The 22,153-nt window shown below is 57.9% G+C and overlaps 2 protein-coding genes across 8 annotated transcripts; one reads left to right on the forward strand and one right to left on the reverse strand.

Annotated features, from left to right (window-relative positions):
• Window positions 1-12,115, forward strand: KLHL21 (kelch like family member 21). Of its 2 annotated transcripts, XR_001401410.3 has the most exons (5): window positions 1-1,117; window positions 3,284-3,689; window positions 7,399-7,471; window positions 8,534-9,207; window positions 11,324-12,115. XR_001401410.3 is itself a non-coding variant. In XM_014861933.3 (4 exons), the coding sequence occupies exons 1-4, from the start codon at window positions 97-99 to the stop codon at window positions 8,828-8,830; spliced, it is 1,797 nt and encodes a 598-aa protein (XP_014717419.1). In that variant the 5' UTR covers window positions 1-96; the 3' UTR covers window positions 8,831-12,115. The 2 variants fall into 2 exon arrangements, 1 of the variants encoding a protein (XP_014717419.1); XM_014861933.3 differs by having other exon boundaries at window positions 8,534-12,115.
• A 2,100-nt stretch (window positions 12,116-14,215) lies between these two features.
• ZBTB48 (zinc finger and BTB domain containing 48) lies at window positions 14,216-22,021 on the reverse strand. Of its 6 annotated transcripts, none has more exons than XM_014861916.3 (11): window positions 21,851-22,021; window positions 20,633-21,329; window positions 19,906-20,147; window positions 17,554-17,665; window positions 16,841-16,933; window positions 16,364-16,450; window positions 15,998-16,152; window positions 15,415-15,551; window positions 15,178-15,342; window positions 14,682-14,770; window positions 14,216-14,576 (listed from the first exon to the last, which is right to left on the reverse strand). In XM_014861916.3, exons 2-11 carry the CDS (start codon window positions 21,320-21,322, stop codon window positions 14,280-14,282), a joined length of 2,067 nt encoding a protein of 688 aa, XP_014717402.1. In that variant the 5' UTR covers window positions 21,323-21,329; window positions 21,851-22,021; the 3' UTR covers window positions 14,216-14,279. The 6 variants fall into 6 exon arrangements, with proteins under 6 accessions (XP_014717402.1, XP_070367316.1, XP_014717410.1 ...); XM_070511215.1 differs by having other exon boundaries at window positions 16,841-17,023; XM_014861924.3 differs by having other exon boundaries at window positions 21,859-22,007.
• Between the last annotated feature and the right edge of the window lie 132 nt (window positions 22,022-22,153).

The raw sequence follows: 22,153 nt of genomic DNA on the forward strand, positions 1-22,153 counted from the left end.
GGCGACGCGCAGCGCGTCGCGTCTCTCCCGCTGGCCCTGGCCGCGGCGTTCCCAGGCACCGCGCGCAGCGGCCCCGCGCCCCGCAGCGAGAGCGCCATGGAGCGGCCGGCGCCCCTGGCCGTGCTGCCCTTCTCGGACCCCGCGCACGCGCTGAGCCTGCTGCGCGGGCTGAGCCAGCTCCGCGCGGAGCGCAAGTTCCTGGACGTGACCCTGGAGGCGGCGGGCGGGCGCGACTTCCCGGCGCACCGCGCCGTGCTGGCGGCCGCCAGCCCCTACTTCCGCGCCATGTTCGCCGGGCAGCTGCGTGAGAGCCGCGCGGAGCGGGTGCGCCTGCACGGCGTGCCGCCCGACATGCTGCAGCTGCTCCTCGACTTCAGCTACACGGGCCGCGTGGCGGTGAGCGGCGACAACGCCGAGCCGCTGCTGCGCGCCGCCGACCTGTTGCAGTTCCCGGCCGTGAAGGAGGCGTGCGGCGCCTTTCTGCAGCAGCAGCTCGACCTGGCTAACTGCCTGGACATGCAGGACTTCGCCGAGGCCTTTAGCTGCGCGGGGTTGGCGAGCGCGGCTCAGCGCTTCATCCTGCGCCACGTGGGCGAGCTGGGCGCCGAGCAGCTGGAGCGGCTGCCGCTGGCGCGCCTGCTGCGCTACCTGCGCGACGACGGGCTGTGTGTGCCCAAGGAGGAGGCCGCCTACCAGCTGGCGCTGCGCTGGGTGCGCGCCGACCCGCCGCGCCGCGCCGCGCACTGGCCGCAGCTGCTCGAGGCCGTGCGCCTGCCCTTCGTGCGTCGCTTCTACCTGCTGGCGCACGTCGAGGCCGAGCCACTCGTGGCGCGCTGCCCGCCCTGCCTGCGCCTCCTGCGCGAGGCGCGCGACTTCCAGGCGGCGCGCTATGACCGCCACGACCGTGGGCCCTGCCCCCGCATGCGCCCGCGCCCCTCCACCGGCCTCGCCGAGATCCTCGTGCTTGTGGGGGGCTGCGACCAGGACTGCGACGAGCTGGTCACCGTTGACTGCTACAACCCGCAGACGGGCCAGTGGCGCTACCTGGCGGAGTTCCCCGACCACCTGGGCGGCGGCTACAGCATCGTGGCGCTGGGCAATGACATCTACGTGACGGGTGAGTTGCCTGAGGGCTGGTTAGGAGGACCCAGGACCGGCCGGCCCCCCAGGCAGGGGTCTCGGGTTGGCCTGCGCCCCTGGGGGATCACGTCTGTCCCCAGGAAACAGAACCTGGAGTCCAGGGACCTCACCTGAGTGCAAGCGACTATTTCCCTTTCCCTTCCCGCAAGCTGGCCAGTGGGTACTGGTCTGGGGTTAATACTTTCAACCTAGAAAAAGAGCCCCTTGTGTGAGCCGAGACAAGTAACTGCTTGTGGGTCTCCCTCTCTCTCTTCTCCCAGCCGTGTGGCCTGCCCAGGGGAGCCCACTCCTTGCCTGGGAGGTGCCTGGGAGGTGCCTGGCTATTTGGTTGGAAGATACTGGGGCATTCACTCTACACAATGGGTGCTTTCTTTTTTTCCCTCCGGGATTCAGGGGACAGGCCACAGGCTGATGCGCTGCCCTGTGAGACATGCATTATCCCCTCCCAGGGGATTTCTCCTCACTGCTGAGCCACACGGGCCTCCTGACACATGCATTTTGTCATGGGTGACAGAGTTCCCTGGGACTTACACCTAGGCTATGTGGTGTGGGTCACGTGGTGTTTAGGCTGCTCCCTACACAGCGACTGTAAACATAGTCACATGCTAAGGTTTCCTTCCAGTTGCTTTGGCCCAAACCCCAAAACACTGCCGAGTCATGCTGGGCGGGTCCCAGCCAGCCTCAGTCCCGGGCTTCTCCCACATTTTTTATTAAAGATAAATCTCGGTTCGAACAGGAGGCTACCTCCTTCCGTGGGATGAGGAGGGGCGGTCTCTGACGGCTATATAAGGAAAGAACAGGACCAAGCGTGCGTTGAGCCCTTCAGAGGCTATTACCCGGCTGGGGAGGCTCAGGGCTGGGTCCTCACAGCCACCGTGCCCAGCCTGGCATGTTAGAGAGAAAGCTAGTCCTGAGACGTGCTCCAGTGTGCCCTGGGGCTCTGAGCTGACAATGGGCAGCATCTCAGCCCAAGGACATGCTCAGCTCTGTAGCCAAGCTGCCTTGGCCTGCAGCTCCAGGTCCAGCCTCTGCTGGAATCTCCCGGAATCCAATCTGAAGTTGGCCGTGTTGTTTGGGAATCATGGTCCCGACTTCCCTGAAAATTCTGCCAGTGAACTTCCTCCCAGAACTGGTCAGACTCGCCCCAGCATTGCACACGCTTCCATAAATGTCTCAGCTGAGCAGCTAATCCTTCGGGTTTAGACAGGTGGCTGGGTCGTTCCATACAGCTGCCTCTAGGGAATTTCGCAGGGCCGGAAAACCGGCTCCAGCTGCCCTCCACACAGGTCCTTTGGAAGGGAGAAGGTAGGCAGAGTGGACTTTACAAGAACTTTGTTTTCTTCCTTTAAGAGCTCTGGGCTGTGAGACGGATAGAATGTCATGCCTGCTCTGCCCTGTGGCGCCAGCCTGGGGAGTTGGGATTGTAGCCCCCAGAGTTCTTAGGGTTCCTTCATGCTGTGGGAGTTTTGATGTCCCCGATAGACCTGTTTAATTTACAATTACAGCCAGCACCACTGGGAGTTTTTTCCTAGTTCTTTTCTGAAATAAGAAATGTAGACAGAAGAGTATACATCATACTTGTGCAGCTTGATGAGTTTTTCCAACAAAACACGCCTCTGTAACTTGCACCTAAATCAAGAACCAACCCCAGAAGTCCACTCGCAGCTTTACTTTATGTGGTGGTGGTGTGCTGGCTGCGTGAAGTAGATTTCCACTCAGTTGGTCCTGGCACAGCTTTGGTTGGGGGTGCCCCGGAAGCCTGGGATTTGGTGAACAAGCCCCTGTGTACCCTCCCTCCCCCTACATCCTGTGGCTCCCTGGGAGAATTGACTCAGACCTGATGCCCTGGTCCAGGTGAGGGGTCTGATGGCATCTGTGGGGGTAGCCCTGGGGCCTTTGCTTCAGCTGCAAAGATTTGGTGGAGTTTCTATGGCACGAAGCTCGGCCGTCGTCCTGGGTATTGCCTTAGCCCCAGCTTGGAGTCCCTGCCTTGGGCTTTGATGAGAGAGAACGTGTTCACATCAAAGCACAGTGAGGTTCATTCCTCCCCTGGGAGACGCCCTCTCGGAAGTTCAGGAAGGCACGGGTAGGTGACTCACCCCAAGTTGATGTGGGCTGACCTGTCCATTGTGCATCCCGGCAGGCGGGTCTGATGGCTCCCGGCTCTATGACTGCGTGTGGAGGTACAACTCGAGTGTGAACGAGTGGACCGAGGTGGCGCCCATGCTGAAGGCCCGCGAGTACCACAGCTCCTCTGTACTGGACGGGCTGCTGTATGTGGTGGCCGCGGACAGCACGGAGCGCTACGACCACACCACTGACTCCTGGGAGGCCCTGCAGCCTATGACCTACCCCATGGACAATTGCTCCACCACTGCCTGCCGCGGCCGGCTCTACGCCATTGGCTCCCTGGCTGGCAAGGAGACCATGGTGATGCAGTGCTACCATCCGGACACAGACCTGTGGTCGCTGGTGGACTGTGGCCAGCTCCCACCCTGGTCCTTCGCCCCCAAGACGGTGACCCTGAATGGACTCATGTACTTCATCAGGTGAGTCCCCGGGGCTGAGGCCGTGCGTTCCGCACTTCTTGCCAGGCCCCATGCTAAGCACTTTATCACTGTTCTCCCCATTTCACAGGTGAGGAAACTGAGGCAAAGCTGGGCTCTGAGGCTGGGTCTTTCTGACCCTTTGTTCCTGTTTCTTAGAGTGGTTTACATGGGCTTCTAGATTTTCTTAATCCAGGGATCCCAAGTGTGATGGAGTTAGATCCTTTCAGAGAACTTTTTGAGAAGCTAGATAAAATGTGTCCCTTTGGCTGGACATCCACCTGGAGGATCCCACTAAAAGCCTGGTTGTTCTTGCATTTGTTTAGTGCTGTCAAGTCAACTCCTGGTCCTGGCGACCCTGTGCACAGCAGAGCAGAGCCTCGTGGTCTTTTTGTGCCACCCTCTCCTCTTCTGGCGCCATATCAGACAATGCTCCGCCGCTCTTCATAGGGTTTTCGTGGCCAATTTTTCCAGAAGTGAGTGGTCAGGTCCTTCTTCCTAGTCTCTCTTAGTCTACAATCTCCTGCTGAAACCTGTCCACCATGGGTGACCCTGCTGGTATTTGAAATACCAGTGGCAGAGCTTTCAGCATCACACACAGCCGCCACATAATGACAACCGACAGACGGGTGGTGTGGTTCCCTGACTGGGAAATGACCCCAGGCTGCGGTGGTGAGTGCGCCGAATTTTAACCACTGGACCACCAGGGCCGGCTGTTCTCACTTGGCATTTTTCAGAAAGGAACATGCCCTGCCTAAGAGGGATTTCAAATCTTTAAAAGACCAGAGGAAAGCTTGTTGGACACTCAAGCCTTTGGGGAGATGTGGCCTCAACTGAGGGACCCTTTACTCGCTTGGCACAGTGTCCATGCTCAGGTAGGTGGGGGATCTATCCCCAGGTACTTGTGTGTTCAGTGAGTTTCCGAAGATTCTGTCTGGCCCCTTCTCGCCTGTCCTGGCGCAGGGAGGGCTCATGAGTCTTGTTGAATGAATGCTCTTCTCCGGGGATCCCACAGCCACTCTGGACCAGAAAGGGACCTGGTATTGAACAGGCCCCGAAGCTACCTGAGGGAATGATGACAACAGGCAGCGTGTGTTGGGGTGCCAGACGAGTCGATCTCTGTGCTGCCTGCTTCCTGGGCCTTTTCACAGTTGATCTCCATGACTGTCTAATGAGATGGGCACCACTGCTGTCCCTATTTCACAGATTGCAAAACAGAGGCCTTGAGGGCTAGGGAACTTAATAGCCCCAGGCTTTAGGTAGCAACAGAGGATTTGAACCAAGTACCTTTGACCCAGGTCCTGCGTGATGTCATTACATCACGGACTCCCTGCACTGGGCTGTGTCCTTAGCGGCATGGAGCGGAGATAGGCAGCCAGTGGGTCGCCGTGCATTCGTTGATCTTGATGACTGGTTGTAACCAAATGCCTCCTCCTCATGGGCCACTGGGCATCCAGGGGCGTAGGAGCTCCCTGCCAACTGTGTGTAGCTTCCGTGTGTGTGTGGGTGGGTATGCAAGTGCGTGTGTCCGTAGGTACATACGGGCATCATTGTAGGTGTTGTACCTGCTGGTCTGCTCTCTGGCCTGGAGCTCCGGGACCAGGAGGGAAGAGTAAGGGATGAATGGCGGAGCCCTCTGTCCCCTTGCGGTCTGGGGCTTTGAATTGGGAGCCTCAGTGCACTTTGCTTCTTGGCCACCCCCTCTCTCACTGAGCTGTGCTGGCCTTTGTCTGTCCCTCCCTCTCCTCCGCCTGACTCGAGGCTCCTTCCCAGGCTTTGGGAGAGCCCATGCGGAACAGAGGTGGCATTGCTTGCCATGCAAGTGGCCAAGGGGCCAGGCATCACCGTGTGCCAGGAACCTGCAGTCTGCTCTGAGAAAGCCCTGGAATCTCAGCCTGCTCCTGTTAGAAAACATCATCTGACCTTTCTCACAGCTCTCCCTCCCACAGGTCGTTGTAGATGTCTTCAAGGAGGGGGTGGAGATGGCTATAAATACAACTTATCAGAGCGCCAGGACCTTGGCTTCAGCCCCTCACCAGTAGTTCCAGGGTGAGCGCCTTTGAAAACGTCCTCCCTGCCCTGTGGTCGTAGAGCAAGGTGTGCCCAAGGGCTGGTCTGCAGATTGAGGTCCCACGGCTTCCTCTTCCTGGTCTGAGTCACCTATCAGTTGCTAAACTCCTCACATGGACGCATTGGGGCACCCTCCACACCCACTGTTGGGGGTTCACCCAAGCCCTGGGGGGCGGGCTCACCTCTGCCCACCCCCCCAACCTGACTGAGAGAGTGGGAGGTAGGGAAAGGCAGCCCATTTGTCCTCCAGGTGAGTCATGGGGACCTGGCCTTGGCTGAGAGTCTCGGCAAGGCCTGGGGCTGACACTCTGGAGTGTTTGTCCCAGAGCCACGCTGTTCATGCACTTCGGCACCTCCGAGCCCCTGCTCAGAATGCTACCTATCAGGGCAGCTCCTGTCTGGAAGGTGCCCTCCCCAGGGAGGCAGCCAGTGCTGTGTGGAGGTCCCAGCCCCTTTCCTTCCCCAGCAATGCCCCGCCTCTGTCCTTGTCCTCATTTAAGGTGGCTCTCGGCTGGGGCATCCCAGCCCCCGCAGAGGAATGAACTGGGAGCACTGTCCAGCCTGTCGCCTTCTGGCTGCAGCTTGCATGTCTCTGCTGGGGGAGGACAGCCAAGCAGGTTCTGGTATTGCCATCATCACGTGGGCCACAGGCTAAGAATGGTTGTTACATTTTGAAATGGTTGGAGGAAAAAATTGAAGCAAGAGAAATATTTCATGACCTATGAAAAGTTATGCAAAATTCAAGTTTCTGTGTCTCTAAGAAAGGTTGTCTTGGAACGCAGCCAGTCCCTCTGTTTACGTACAGCTGTGGCTGCTTTTCAGCCACAACAGCCGCGTTGGGGAGGAGCCACAGAGACCGTCTGCTCTGCAAGGCCTAAGATACTTACTGTGGGGCCCCTCGGCTGACCCCTGACCTGTGACCATGATCGTCATTACTGCTGCTATTGCGGGGTACTGTCTTTGCTCTTCAAGGCTGTGCCTTTGAGCCTTTTGTTACAGGGATCAGGAGCCTGTCAAACAGGCTGAAGGATCCTGACCCCAAAGGGAAGGGCAGCGCCGGTATCTCAGTTCCTGTGACTGTGTTTATCCTGCTGGGCACTGAGGACACAGCAGTGAACGGGATGGGGCGGGGAGGCTGGTGGTGGCGGTGAGGACAGAGGCCAAGGAGCAGCCTGGGGCAACTGGGGGTGTGTGGTGGGGCAGGAGGCCTGGCCTGGACTGGTCAACCATGGAAGGCTGTCCTAAAGAGATGGCATAAGTCCAAATCAGGAGGATGAGAAGGAGCCTGGGGCAAGAAGGACCATAAGTTCAAGATCTGAGAGAAGGCAGCGTGGCTGCAGCCAGGAAAGAGGACAGCCGTGTCGGAGCTGGGTGGCAGGGAAAGGTTTAAGCACCAGAGGGTGTGATCTTAGGGTTTGGGGATCAAGGCTGAGTTCTGGCCTCAGACGCTGGGCCAGATAGGTGTCGGGGTCTGAAATTGGCTCCTGTAAACCAGGGATGGGGTCCCACTGGCCACTGGGCCAAATGGTGTCAGCCACATACTCAAGGTAGAGGGCCTGAAGGACCCTCTTCTCTAGCCCTTCACACTGGGGGGTACTTCCTCCTTGCTCTGACCTGCTCTCTCTGCTCCTTCTCTCCACAGGGATGACTCTGCCGAGGTGGACGTATATAACCCGACAAAGAACGAATGGGACAAGATCCCATCTATGAATCAGGTAAATTTACAGACATGCCAGCGTTGGAAGCACAGGCTGGTCCTGCTTTCTGGCCCAAGTGTCATCATAAGTGTTTGGGAGATAGTCCTGATGGGCAGGGCCCGTGGTGAGCCCTTTCCGGGTGTTATCTCATTGAGAGAGAGCTAGTGTGACCCTCAATTTGTTCTTGAGGGTCGCTGAGACACGGAGACCTTAAATAACATCCCAGGGCCACATAGCTTAGCAGGTTCATTCATTACACCAGTATTCACTGAGTACCTGCCATGAGCCAGAGAGCATACTGAGGAAGAGTGTTCTACAGAAGGACAGCAAGCACAAAGGCCCTGGGGCAGGGCATGCCTGGGATGTTTCTGGAACAAGGCCTAGAACAGGGCTCCTGTGTGGCTGGAACAGAGTGAATAAGGGGGCAAAAGAGGGGATAAGAAGGTCTTTGGAGACTGACACACCCTCAGCTGGGTCCTAAGGAACTGACCTTCAGAATACATTTATTGAGCACCTGCTGTGTGCTCTGAAGAGGACACCCATGCTGCTGCTGCTGCCTGATCAGGGTCTCTCCTTTCTGCTTGTCGAGAAGAGAGATGCTGAGCCTGACAGTGTGATGGAGCCAGGAAGGCTCGGAGGCATTTAGCCATGTGGGCAGTCTCCTTAGTCCCAGAAACATATACACCCATCTACATCTTTCTTTTCTGTCTTCCTTAAAATTTCCAAACCTGTTCTCGTGATAACGTCTGCATGGCAGATATCACAATTTACACATCACAGCTTAACATCTTAACATTTAGGAAATGTAACTATATTTTTCCTATAATGAGCTACATGTACTCCTTATAGCAAATTTGGGAAAGATGGGGTGGTACAGCCTTCTGGTTCGGAGCCCTGGCTTTGGATCAAGTCCCAGCTCAGCCACCATCAGCCATATGAGGCTCAGTTTTCCCATCTGAAACTTCCAGCAAGTGCTGAGGCCACCCCTCCCAGTGGTCATGGGTACCTGGAGAGGGGCAGCAGGGATTCTTCTGTGCCCTGGCTGCCAGTCTCCACTCACCCCTCTCCTTTGGCTCACAGGTGCACGTTGGGGGCAGCCTGGCCGTCCTCGGAGGGAAGCTGTATGTCTCGGGGGGATACGACAATACGTTTGAGCTCTCTGACGTGGTGGAGGCCTATGATCCGGAGACTCGGGCATGGAGCGTGGTGGGGCGGCTCCCAGAGCCCACCTTCTGGCACGGGAGTGTCAGCATCTTTCGCCAGTTCATGCCCCAGACACCCTCTGGCGGGCGTGGCTTTGAGCTGGACAGTGGCAGTAGTGACATGGATGTGGGGCGGGGGCACCGACCGCCACAGAACCCTGGTGAGCTGCACTAGCCCCGGCCTGGCCCAGGGAGGGCCTCGGTGCAGGTAACCCAGCACCTCTGGGGGCAGCGACCCCCTCCTTCGCACACGAGGACAGGTTGGCCTCACCAGGTGGAGCATTGGCTCTTGGGCTGCTGACTGAGCCTCAGGATCTGACGCCTGGAGAGTTTCTATGCATTTAGAGCCTGAGTCATGGCTGCTGGGGCCAAAGCTGGTTGCGAATGCCTCTCCCTTGGCCTGGAAGAGATGCCTCCTTGCTGGACGTCTCTGGCTCCAGCAGGTCACCCCCAGCCTCAGACCCATCCCTCACCAATGCAGCTCACACGCCTCCTGCTGCCACTACCTGCGCCTGCTTGCTCCCACCTCGGGAGAGGAGGGCCGCTTCTGAGGTACGAGTGGAGGGGGTGGGGTCCTCCCGTGAGGGTCTGAGAATGGCCTGGGCCTCCTGCTTTCCTGCGGACCTCGCTGTCCTGGAGCATCAGGAATCAGGCAGACGATAGCTGCAGCGGGATCTCAAACTCCATGTCCAGCGCTGGATGTCCCAGTGGGCCAGCTCCCCAGATGGAGGGCATCTGCCTGCCTAGCTCCTTGCCCCAGCTGGGGTCTCACAGCAAAATACTCCTCACAGGGGTGGGCCTCCCGGGGGTGAGCTCCCACCCAGGGGCGCAGGGTGGTGCGACTGGACAGGATTGTGGCCTTGAAGGGGGCCCTGAGGGACCTGCTGCGTGTTTTCTGTCTCCAGTGGACCTGGGCTGAGGCAGGTGTTGGGTGTCCCCTTCCACCCACCCTACCAACTGGTGTGTCCCCACCTGGCCTGGAGACCTCTCTGGGACCTTCGTCCCATGCCAATGCAGGAGAGGTCAAAAGCCTGCAAGTACAAGGTCATAGCTCCTTATTGGGAGGCCCTGGGAGCCTTGTTGAAGCCCAGCCAGGCAGACGGCTGCAGGCGCCCCCACCGGCCTGTGAGCGCAGAGTCCGGCTGCTTCTAAAGGAAGCCCTGGGCTGGGCGGCCTCCATGGTTGTTTGCGAGATTTGAAGTGCAGTTCAGCCCTTCCTTAAAAGAAGTGGGGCAGCTAGAAACAGGGTCCGGTTTGTTTGGTTTTTAATCTATCACCATGCCATTGCTGAAGCTTTCTGTGGGGTGGGAGGTGGCTTAAGCTCCTCAGAAAGCCCAGGGCCAGCTCCAGGGCGCTGCAGGAAGAGCTCCCAGGAGACCTTGCGGCTCAGGGTCCCTGGTTTTCTCTGGGGAGTGTGAACATTTCTGGATTGGGAGGTCTTGTCCCTTCCGGTTTCCCAAAGTAGCCTTTGTTTGAATCTGTCTTCCTTCCCTTCCAGAGAGGAGGCTGTTGGCATTTTCCTCGTTACATAAATTGAAAGCACACGTTCATTGAGTTGCCTCCCCAGTGAACTAACCTGGGAGATGTGTTCTCACCAGGACAAAAAGAATTTCAGCACTGTCATGTCACAAATGGCACTTAGGACCCTTTTATCGGTCAGATGGCGCAAGTTCTTCTGGGGAGGAAGCCTTCTGGCCTGCATGCTGTTAGGTAGAGCCCCATCGTGCCTATGAAGAGCCCTGGCACCCTGGCACCACAGCGAGCCCTTCCCGTCCCCTTGGGGTTGTCGCTGACCCAAGCACCCACTGTGTGCTGGGCACTGTTGGAGGTGGGCTGGTGGGGCTCCCTGGATCAGGCCTGGCTGTGGGCTCCTGTGGGCCTCAGGGAGACATGTGCCTGGGCTTCTTGGGGTCGGCCAGCCCCGTGCTGTTGCTTTGTGCCCCAGGCCTTGGCCCAGGTGGGTGCTCAGCCCTCTGTTCCCTTGGGGACCCTCCACTTGGTGTCCACCTTCACTCTTCCTGATCTGGGTGTTCTCCCCTGGTGAGTCAGGGCTCCCCTGCCCCTCTCCCCCTCAGCCTTAGATGCTCCTCTCCACAGCCCTCACTTCCCTCCCCAGGGGGTCCTGGGGCCTTTTTCTGGCCCAAGTGCCTGCCCGGCAGTCTGAGCCCACCCAGAGATTGACCGTGCTTGGTGGGGTGGCCGTCTTGGGTTCCTTTGCAGGCAGAGGCTGCACAGGCACAGTGGTTTGTCTCCTGTCAGTGGCAGGGGGATGGCAGAGCAGGGTTGCGCTGCACAGCATTGATGGAGCCCTGATTATATACCAGACATGGAGCTCAGTGCCAGAGAGACTATGTCCTGCCCAGTTGGTGTGGGGACACGGCACACAGGTAGATGCTATGCTGACTGCTGTGACAGGTCATCCTGGTGCCCTTCCTCGGGGCTGTCTCCCTAGAGGCCCCCCTCGGCAGTCCAAGAAGGCAGGATGGGGAGCAGAGAGTGACTGTGCCGCGGTCACTGGAGCTCACCCCACAGCCCTCCAGATAGGTGGGGCTGGGTCTTTGTCAAGGTCAAGGATTTCCCACGGGTGGTGACTTAAGGGGAGAGGTATCATATAAAGCTTTTTTGTTGGGCCAGGGGAGCTGCAAACGCTTTCTTGTTTTTCTTACAGAACCGGCCTTTGGAGCCCGCCGCAGTGGTTATGGTCAGCACTGAGGGCCAGGGCCTGGCCTTTGTCTGACCTTCCCGGTAGAAGCTCCCCCCTTGTGGCAGGGGCCCAGTGTCCTGGGTTCCTGCTCTTTCTCCTCCTTTGGTACTTCACCATGACTGGCCGCCATGTGACTGACCATCCCGCTGTCTGGTGGCTGCTCAGATAATGGTTTGCTGTGAGCCAATGAAGGAGAGAGAAGGTCGGGTGTCGTCCTCTGTGTTCACTCTCTAGAACTACCTGGGTCCCCACCACCTGGATACCCCATCTTCGGTTTAAAAGACCAAGGATGGGAAGTGGAGGCAGTAGCCTCGGCCGTAGCAGGTCCCTCCAGAAATGTCTGCTCCCCTCCCCACTTCCCCTGGGCAGGGTTCTAGGCTGTGAAGCCCCTGCCACTTAAGAATGTCTGTACACTGACTTGGGGACAGAGGCTGGGCCAACTTGGGGTGGGACTGTCTACATGTTGGATGTACACAGCTTTATCAGTCTCAAGACAAATTAAGTTATAAAAATTCAGTGACTAGTATTTAATACTGATCTACTCCTATAAAGGATCTATATTTATATGACTTCAGAACTCTCACATACTAAAGGATACCACCTCCCTCCAGTGTCTGACATCCAGTTCCAACCCCAGACAATGGGGCAGATTTGCATATTTATTTGTCTGTTCTGTAGGCTTACATGTCCAAAATCCTGTTTCAGGTTTTAGGATGCCTTCAATACATATTTCTTGAAATAAAAAGATTTCCTATATACTTGGTGTCATTACCTTTATCCTGCTGCCACTGTCTTGGAACCTCTGGGCTGAGGCCAAGCAATGTGGGGCAAGGGGAGCAGAGCAGTGTGAGCCATCCCTATGCTAGCAGGGAAGGTGGCAGACTCTGGAGCACCCAGGGCCTAAGCTAATGGTCTTGGGGGCAAAGCTCTCAGGCCCTTTCTCATCTTGGATCACTAGGAGTATGAAGTAGTGGCAAGAGGAGGCTGAGCCCGAGATGTGAGGGATGCGGTGGTTGAGTCCATGCCTCACTTGTTGCTCCCAGGCTGGGTTCAGTCTCCCCCACTCCACCTCTCAGTGCTCTGCCCTTGTCTTGCTCTCCCAGCCCCTCCTGGAGGTGTCCCAGTGGTGACGAGATCCCCATCTCTGCAGTGGGCGGATCTTGGACCTGTAGAGGGTAGAGCTCTTAAAATAAGGGATTCCAGAGGAAGCCATGGATCCCCTGGGTCATGAAGCTCAGAAACATCCCTCACATCTGCAGAGCCCATCTGAAACCAAGGGAGAGGCCAGGCCTGGGCTGGTAGGGGAGCATTTGGAGGCCAGTTTGCCTTTTTAAGACCCTGTTGCCAAAAAAGATCTGAAGCAGCTCATAACCTGCATGTCAGTTACTGTACCTGAATCCTGTCTTTACCTCTGAGCTCCCCAGTGGTCAGGGAATAAAAGGAAAGATAGATGGGTTCTACGTCTAAAATAGAAGATAGTTTTCCTCCTCAAACTCCAGGAGGAATTTAGCGCAGCGTGGGGCTGCTGTTTCGGGAATCCTCCAGTGATGAGATTTAAGTAGTGCCTGACTCAAGCTCTCAGGGTTGTGACTGTCACTGCCATTGACTCAGAGTTCACTCCAGGTCAAACACTGAGCAGAAGCACTGACTGTATGGGACAGTTGTAAACTGTGCGATTCTCTGACACCCTTCCCATCAACTGGTGGGGTCTATGTTCCCTCCCCTCGAATCTGGGGAGTGACATTTTGGTGACTGCCTGGACCAACACAACATAGCAAAGGTGATACAATGTGACTTCCCAGGACTAGGTCATAAAAAGGCCTTTCAGCTTTGCCCTGTGGGGACATTTGCTCTTGGCTCCCAGCCACCATGCTGCGAGGAAGCCCAGGCAGCTGGTGGAAAGGGACCGAAGCCCACAGCCAGCTTGCCAACCTGCCAGACACCTAAGTCAGCCACCTTGAGAGCAGATCCCCAGCCTCCAGGGAAATGCCTGGGTAGTTTGTCATCCAGCAGGACGTAACTGCAACAGTGGGTTTTCTCATTTAATCCTCATTTATAAAGTGTGTACTGTTACTAATTCCATTAAAAGATGAGGAAATAAAGGAGTTAGTAACTTGCCCTGGGTCGCAGAGCTATGAATGAGGAGTTGGGAAGGAGTGTGGACACGGGCAGTCGGCCTCCTGCACCCACACTCTTCCTCCATGACACGCAGCACCCCACCCCACCCCCGTCCCTGTGACTGTAGCACCTGGGAACCGCCAGGCCCTATCACCATTCTAGGCCTGGTGTTGCCTGTCCCCCAGGCCTCCTGGACAAGCACACCAAGGTAGGGCCCTCCCAAGGGAAGGGTATTGTCTGTGGGCATGCTGCCAGCGAGGGTCCATCCAAAGCTTGCTTAGCCACAAACCCCACTCTCCTCAGGTTCCCAGATGTGCTCAGCTGCACATTAATGGCCTGAGACTTGAGCCAACAAGGCCATCAGCAGGGTGCCCTGGCCACTCTGTTTTGATACCAGAGGCTTAGTAATGAATTCTGCCCCCACTAGCTGGCAGCTCTGCAACTATGAAATAGGAACCCCACTGCTGTATCTGGCCACTACTGCCAGTTCTAAACCCTGACAGAACAAGGGACAGGAGACAGATGAGAGTGTTTGGGGTGAGAGGCTTGGCCACCAAAGCTACCTGCCCAGATTTCATTCTGCTGAGGTCTCCTGACAAGGTAGGGAAGCTGCTGGCCGAACTCTGAGGTACACAGAAGGTCAGGTAGGGCACCATTTCTTCTAGAGGACACGGTGGGAAAGCAGCACATCCCTGGAGTCCATTTACTGGGAAACAGATGGCCGGATGGGCTGAAACAATCAAGTCCAAAGCCATGTGGTTTATTGGGGGCTGGGGCCAAGTGGGCTATGGTGGGTAGGGGGCTACGTCTCACAGTCATCAGGGATGGCAGCCGTGATGATGAGCGAGGGCTCCATGACACCCGGGCTTGCAAAGCTCTCCTCTGCACATAGTCTCTGGCCAGGGAGCTGGGAGGCCAGGCCGCCGTGGCCCAGGGACTCCACGATGACTTCAGCCGAGCCCACCTCCAGCTCGGCAGGCGGCTGGAGTGCCACCACCACCATCTTCTCATCCTCAATGACCAGATTCCGGAGCTTGCGCTGCCGTGGGTTGTAGTTCTCCACCCGGTCGTGGATCTCCATGTGCCTCCGCAGGTGGGCCTAGGGGTGAGGGGGGCTCAGGGCTGGGTGGAGTGGGGCCGAGGGGTAGGGGGGCTCAGGGGCCCCAAAGGGGGCAAGAGGAAGTGACTCAGGCTCCAGGCCTACCTGCCGGGTGAACTTGTAGCCACATTCAGTGCATTCAAACTTCCTAACCCCCTTGTGTCTTCTGACGTGCACACGCAGCTGCTCCACTGCTGCAGAAGGGAAGGGACCGCCAGCATTAGGAGAGGTGGGGAGGTGGGTGGGATTGTGCCCCAAGATGAGAGGCAGCACTCGGGGCTTGCAGCTGTGTGGAGGAGGGCCCTGCCAGGCTCTACAGCACCACTCCAAGGTCACTGTTCCACACCCCCCTTGGGAGTTTCCAGCCCCTCCACTTCAGTCAGAGCAGCTCCACCTTCATGTCTTTGACATGGGGGGAAGGGAAGAGATTCGCTGGCAAGAAGGTTCCTCTGCCCAGGAGCATGTGAAAGCCACTGCTGCCCCTGACCTCTCCCGGAGGAGACCGTCCAACTCTGGTCAGCAGGAAATGGCCCAGCCCACTGCTCCCCCCGAGGCTTGCCCAGAGAAAGGTGTGGGGTGATGGCCTTCCACAGCCAGGTACCTTTGAAGGTCTTCCCACAGATCTGGCAGAAGTGGGGCCGGCCCTCCTGGTGGCGGCTGGCCACATGCCTCAGCAGGGGCCCCTTCTCAGTGAAACGCTGCTCGCAGAACTCACAGCTGAAGGGCCTCTCACCAGTGTGGGTGCGGTTGTGCTTGTCCAGGCTGGCTGTGGGAATAAGGTGAGGGCTCAGCAACTGGGCCTCGGCCCCAGAACAGGGAGGGGACGGGCCTGCCTCACCTTGGGTACGGAAGGTCTTGCCACAGAGGTGGCACTGGAAGGGCTTCTCGCCCGTGTGTGTGCGCAGATGCATGTTGAGATTGGCCTTCTGGGTGAAGGCGTGGCTGCAGAACTCACAGACATATGGCCTCTCATTCCTGTCCGGACGGAGGACACAAGGAGAAGCCATCACCATCTGTAGCTGGGAGCATACCTGGCCCCAGAGCCAAGGAAAGAGGCAAGCCTGAAGCAAGCCTGCCAGAGCCACTGGCATGGGCCCAGGCTGCAACGCGCTGCCTGGTGGAAGGAGGGCTTGGGCAGTGCTAGGAAAGGGGCACCAGCTCCATCCCGGGAGCCACAGGAAACTGACTCTGCCCAGGAAGATACAGAGCCTTGTCTTAGCCTGAAATCCCCTCCCCGACCCTCTCTGCCTGACAGATTTGCTCATCCCTCCTGTGCCCCCACCTAGAAAGGCTGCAGGGGCCAGACTCAGGGTGGAGGGCACTCTGTCCCATATGAGCATCAGCAAACTCTTCCCGGCCCACCCACTGGCCTGGAGCCAGCAGCAGCACCGGGCCCTGCGGGAAGATGGGCCAACCCCAACCTGTGCTTGGCCTTGATGTGCATCTGCAAACCATTTCGACTCGAGGCCCGGTGCCCACACTCCTCGCACACAAACAGCTTCTCCCCGCGGTGCTTGAAAGCCTCATGCAGCTGCAGTTCCGTTCGGGACAGGAAGCACTTGGCACAGGTAGGACACTGTGGAGCAGAGGGAACAGGCAGAGGGAGCAAGGCCAGGGAGAAGATAGGGTGGGGCTGCCCCCGGAGTCCCACAGACCTTCTTGGCCCCCTACATGGCAGAAACTGCACAGCCTGCCCATTCTGGACACAGCTACAGCCACATCACTCCTACTAGTTCCCAGCATCAAAGCATGCCCAGCCCCAGCCCTCAGCATGGCCTGGCACTTACGGCATGGGGCTTGGGGGCTCCATGCAGCTTGATCATGTGGCTCTGCAAGTCCTTCTTCTGCATGAACTGCTGGGAGCAGGAGGAACACTGAAAAAACAGGCCCACAGTCACCTCTGAGGCAGCACACACCAATGGAACCCTGGCCACCCCTGGGCTATCGGGGTGGGAACCCAAGGGCAGGGCCCAGCCTGAGAAGCTGGGAGCCTCCTTGACCTGGAGTAAAGGATGTGCCAGGGAGGGCTCCCAGTGCCATGCCCACACAGATGCTGAGCCTACCCTCCATGGAAAGAAACAAGAACCCAAAAGGGCCAGTGGCCCTGCCTAAAGGCATGGAAGCACTGGATGGGCAGGGAAGGCTGGGCTCCTTGACCACTGGCAAGGGGGAGGCGCCTGACACCATTGGAAGTAAAGGGCTCAGCGGGAGGGATCCTGGGGCTGCCCCTCAGCCCATGGCCCTGGAGACAGGCCGAGCCTGACCTTGTAGGGCATCTCCCCCGTGTGGGACACCATGTGCACCCGCAGCTCCATCCTCCGGCGGAAGGTTTCCTGGCACACAGAGCACGTGAAGACCTGGCAGTGTGAGGGGCAAGCAGGGCCGGCATCAGGGGGGGCCTCTGCCTGCGACGGCAGCCCGGGCTTCCACTCGCTGCTGGGAGGAGTCTGCCCGAGGGGGGGGATGCTAGGGTGGGAGAGGGCAACACGTAACCTGCCTGCCCTGACCTTGACCATCACTGAGTACTGCAAACCCACCACACCAGGCCCTTCTCAGGCCCGACAAGCTGGGGCAGGAGCAGAGTGGCCTCACCGGCAGCCCTCGCCCCCCATGACAGGCCTCTAGAAAGAGAAGGGCAGGCTTTAGCTGGTCCCACCACATGGGCCAGCCAGTGGAGTCAGGGGAGGTGGCCAGGTGGCCCCTCCCAGCAGCCATCCCCACACCAAGTCACCCCTTCTCCAAAGCCCAGGGGGCTGGGCAGGCAAACCCAAAATGCCTCCCTCAAAGTCCCTCCTGGACTTGTCCCTTCCACCCTTGGGACCTGTGTCCCCATCTGTAATATGAGGGAGTAGACTGGCCTCCAGCTCTTGAGTTTACAGTCCCATCTAAGACAGTCTCCTGGGGGCCCTCTCGGGTGACAGGAAGACAGAAGCCAACATGCCCTGGCCCACAAGGACCTGGGCCAGCCCACAAGTACCTGTTCTGAGCGGTTCATACAATTCCGGGCTTCATGCTCGAGGAGATTCTCCTTCCGAAAGTAACATTTTCCACATTTGGGACACTCGAAGGGTTTCTCCCCAGTGTGTTTCCTGCCAGGAGAAGCCATGGGGGGCATGGGCACTGAGCAGACTTCTTGCCTCTCCCTCAGCCAGTGCCCCCTCTGGCTCCCCTGCTCCCAGGGGGGTGCTCACAGTGCTGTGCTCCACAGCAGAAAGGAAGAGCGGTCCTGAGGCCAGCCATGGCTCACCACGTGACTTGGTCAGACCCAGCTGGGGAACCTACAGGGGTGAACCCAGAGCTACCCTCCTCCAATGTGGAGACTGCAAGGGAGACTGCCGAGACTGGAGCCCACACAGCTGCATGCCCAAGGGCTGCTCCAGAGCCCTGCCAGCTGGCTTCTCTCTGAAGGCAGAAACAATCCCCCAGTTCTGACTCCCTGGAGAAACCACTCAGTCTGCCCAGAACTTCTGCGGGCTCCACCTTCCACACCGTGGCCAGAATCTGCTCACTTCACCTATCTCCACACTAACACCTAGCGCAGCCACACCAACCCCCAAGCTCTGCCTGAGCCTCCACATGGGTCTCAGGCTCCACACCTGCCTCCTGACAGGTTTTAACTTCAGTAGCCAGAGGGGCCCTTAAATAGAGTCGGACCTCATCATCTCTTTGCTCACAACCCTCCAGGCTTCCCATTTCACCTCAGAAAAGGCCTGGGGGCTACGAAGGTATAGCTGGCCTGCCCCTTACCTCCCTGCTTGCTGTTCACCAACCTGCTGGCTCACTCCCACCCCAGAGCCTCTACTCTGGCTCTTCTCTCGGCCCAGAACACTCTCCCACTCATCCACTCGGTGAACTTCCTCACCTCCTTTGAGTCTGCTCAAATCTCTTTTCTTTAAAATTGCAGCCTGACCCCACACTGAACTCCCCAACCCTTTGGCGCTGCTGTCCTTTTTCTTTTTTCTGTGGCACTTCCCACCTTCCTCTTCCGTGGCACTTTCCATCACACTATAAAGTTACTTATCTGTTAGGTCACAGTCTGCACCACCCTGCTGAAAGACAAGCCCTACAAGGCCTGTTTTGTTCACTAAGGTATCCTAAGCACCCAGAATAGTCTTGTCAGCTACCTGGCAGACAGCTCATTGAATGAAAAAACCAAATGAACCCTGACCTCAGAGCCCAGATGCTTCTCTCATCCTCTGCCCCAACATCAACTATCCTCATCCCCCAACCCAATGACCTCATGAGGCCATGTCCCCATCCCTGTGTCCTCCCCCCGCCCCCAGCCCCATTCTCAGGGTCAGTCCAGCAGCCTGCAGCCGAAGGTAGGAATGCAGATGGTGCCTGGACTAGAGTCTTACAGTGGGGGAGTGTCCAGGCAGACCTGGACACCCCAGGGTACTTCCCACACTGGGAGTGCCCCAAAGACTGCACTGTTGGCAGCTGTCCCAAATCAGGAAGAGCAAACAGCTTCCCCCCCAGCTCCAACTCCAGTTGGTCACTAGTGGCTTCCCAGAGTGCCATACTGAGAAAACATGTGTGGCCCAACCTGGCTTGGCAAGAAATAGCACCATGGCAGACTAGTGATGTCTTGGGCTAGGGAGTGACAGGACTGGAAGGCATGTCACTCAGCTGCCATCCCTTGAGGCCTTGCAGAGACTCTGGAGCAGTGCTGTCCAAGAGAACTCTCTGTGATGATGGAGATGTTCTGTCTGCGCTGTCCGATTCGGCAGCCAGGGACTACATGTAGCTACTGAGCACTTGGAATGTAGCTAATGCATCTGAGGAACTGAATTTATTTCATTTTAATTACTTTTACTTTACATTAACATAGCTTCATGTGGCAATGGGTTACTTTATTGGACACAGCAGCTTTAGACAAATGGTCTCTTAAGCTCCACTTACACCCCAGAGCTAACATTTCTCCAGAAACACAGGCGGCACCAACCCTACAGATTGACATCTTGGCCCAAAGCCCACACTGCCAGGCTTTAGAAATACCGAAGGTCAGGCCTCAGCCATAGCACAGGGCCACAGGCTTCTCTCACCCTCTTTGCAGAAGCCAGCTGGAGGTCAAGGTCCACCAGGGGTGGAACCTGTCGACAAGCTGTCCACAAACCCACCAGAGGGCTCACAGTAGGAGGAAGAAGGAATCCGACTCAAGGCTAGGTTCTCACTCCCTGATGATCAGAGGCTTGCTAATGCCAGGCACTACAGGAGTCTTGAGATGGGGCCCCCAACCCCTACATGGCCCAGGAATGGGGAGGGCAGGCCACCTCCCCAACATGGAGACGGCAGAGGGGAAAAGAAAATAGAAAAACAGAACGTTTACCTGTTGTGGACTTTTAGATAATATTTGCTGAGGAACTTTTTATGGCATGTGGGACACTCAACCGGCACGGCTGTACCTTTTCTGCTCTCAGAGGCCTCGGCTGCTAGGGAACCTGCGCTCAGGGCTGGCTCGGCAGCACAGGGCTTTCTGATTACGTTTGATTTCCTCCTGGTCGGCACAATCTCAGTCTCAGAAACGTAAGCGCCATCCCCGTCGTCCTCAACTTGAACCACCACTTCCCACTAGAGCAGAAAAGGAGGCAGGAGGGCACGAGGTCACTACATGAATCAGCAGGGATTCTAGGGGTGCATCTACAGGGCAGCCAGTTCCACCCCAAGGCCCAACCCGAGCACATCCCCACACAAGTCCCTTCATCCGTGACTGTTCCTTCAGGGCCCCAGAGCAGGCAGCATTTGAATCTTGGATTTGGAGAGCAGTGGCTCTGTCTGTGAGAAACTGGAAGTTTGACTGGATGTCACTACCCTGGTGAAACACCTGTAACCCTGATGCCATACACTCCACCCCAAGAGGCTGGGAATCATGGACAGCTGTGGCTCCCAGGAAGGTCAGCCAGAGGCTGCAGGATGGAGCCAGCTTCCTATGTTTGGAGAAAATCTGGTCCAAACCCACATATCAGAGATTCTACCTTGGGGTCCAGATTACCCTGGAAAAACAGTCTCTTCCCCCAACTCCTGCCTCCCCTTTTCCAGCCCCCTGGGCACAGTACCTCATCACTCCGGCCCTGCAGCTGGGCACCTTCAGCCTCGAAGGGCCTTGGGGGCACTTTGCAGTCCTCAGGCTCCTTGTCCTCTGGGGAACAAAGCTTCAGGGCCTGCTTGAGTTTCCCACGGAGAAAGGAGGGACTCTCACTCTCAGCAGGGACACCAAGCTGGGGCTTCTGGGGACTGTGACTGCCACTGAGCTCCTGATCCCTGGGGATTTGACCTAGAGTCCTCAAAACTTCCTCTTCTTCCAAGCCTGCTGGCTCCTTGAGGTGGCTGTTCACATCCCGGGCGGCAGGTTTCCCCAAGCCACTCTGGCCACTTGGTGCCTGTCCCACTGAAGTTTTGGGCTTGAAGCTCTGGCACAGCTCCACAGCATCTGGCACTCGCAACTCCCTGGCTGCCAGGAGCACCTGATCCCGGTTCCCCGAGGTGAGGGCGAGGTGACCAGTGTAGAAAAAGTCCAACAGAAGGCCAAAGATCTCAGCGAAGCCAGCAGGGAGGACAACACTGCCCCCTGAGCCATCCCCATAGAGGCTCTGGAAGAAGTGGCTGCAGCAGGCAAGAACACTCCAGTGCGCCTTGAACACCAGGCCCCCCACGTCCAGGGTGGCGTCGCAGTACTGGCCCTTCTCCCGCTGCTTGTTGAGCTCCTGCAGAACCCTCACACTATGCTGGACAAAGGAGCCGTCCATGGTCTGCCTGGAGGAGGAAAGCAAAAGTGACAGCCTGGCCAGCCCAACCGAGCGGTAGCAAGAGAAAGCCTCTGGATTCGAGAAGAGGGAAAGGGGAGGTGGACTCTACTCAGTCACATTGATCACAAGGGCTTGGATCAAGGTTAGAGGACGCATGCTGAGACAGGAATGGACTGAAAGCTTCTGGGGGAGCGGGGGGTGGCCAGGGCAGCAGCCCTCATTGGTGTTGGCCAGAAAGAGCGAGTGGTGGGGGCTCAGGCGAACCTGGTAGGGGGAGGAGGCACGGCCTGCCGAGGATAGGACACGGTCGTGAAGAGGTGCTAGTGGGAACAATCAAAGTTGGGAAAAAGAGTCAGGGATCAGCGCGAACTGGTCGGCTTGGCACAGCTAGAGACCCCGGCCAGCGGAGGGCGGCAGCTGGGGAGAGGTGAGCGGAACCCCCGCCGCGCCCACATGTCCCGAGCGGCCGGGTGGAAGGCGGCCTTGTCGGCCCGCAGCGCCTACCTCCCTCGCCCCGCGCCCCCTCACCTCCTCACCCAGGCCAGTCCTCCTTACGCCGACCGCACCGGGAGCAGGAAGCGTTGCCTCCACAGCCCCACGGACCAACTGCCCAGGCCGTACGTGCCCGGTCGGCCGTACGGAGACGGCGCCGTCGCCGCCGCCGGACATGACGTCAGGGCGCGCCGGCCGGGGTGGAGCGCCTGGGAGGCGCAGGGCTTCTAGCTCCGACCCCAGGGGACGGGACCACGCAGAGAACGGCCAATGGGATGCCTAATGGGGCGTGGCCACGCCGGTTCTCTGGCCGCCGGACCCGCCTCCCAGAGTTGCCTA

Source organism: Equus asinus, chromosome 5 (genome assembly GCF_041296235.1).
Source record: "Equus asinus isolate D_3611 breed Donkey chromosome 5, EquAss-T2T_v2, whole genome shotgun sequence".
Lineage (NCBI taxonomy): Eukaryota > Metazoa > Chordata > Mammalia > Perissodactyla > Equidae > Equus > Equus asinus.

Coding starts and splice junctions, on each gene's coding strand:
- KLHL21 (XM_014861933.3), top strand. CDS start 97: ATGGAGCGGCCGGCGCCCCTGGCCGTGCTGCCCTTCTCGGACCCCGCG. Junction 1,118..3,283: donor CAATGACATCTACGTGACGG/GTGAGTTGCCTG, acceptor GCATCCCGGCAG/GCGGGTCTGATGGCTCCCGG. Junction 3,690..7,398: donor GGACTCATGTACTTCATCAG/GTGAGTCCCCGG, acceptor TTCTCTCCACAG/GGATGACTCTGCCGAGGTGG.
- ZBTB48 (XM_070511215.1), bottom strand. CDS start 21,322: ATGGACGGCTCCTTTGTCCAGCATAGTGTGAGGGTTCTGCAGGAGCTC. Junction 20,148..20,632: donor TGCAGGGCCGGAGTGATGAG/GTACTGTGCCCA, acceptor TTTCTGCTCTAG/TGGGAAGTGGTGGTTCAAGT. Junction 15,552..15,997: donor CACATCAAGGCCAAGCACAG/GTTGGGGTTGGC, acceptor CCGTCCGGACAG/GAATGAGAGGCCATATGTCT.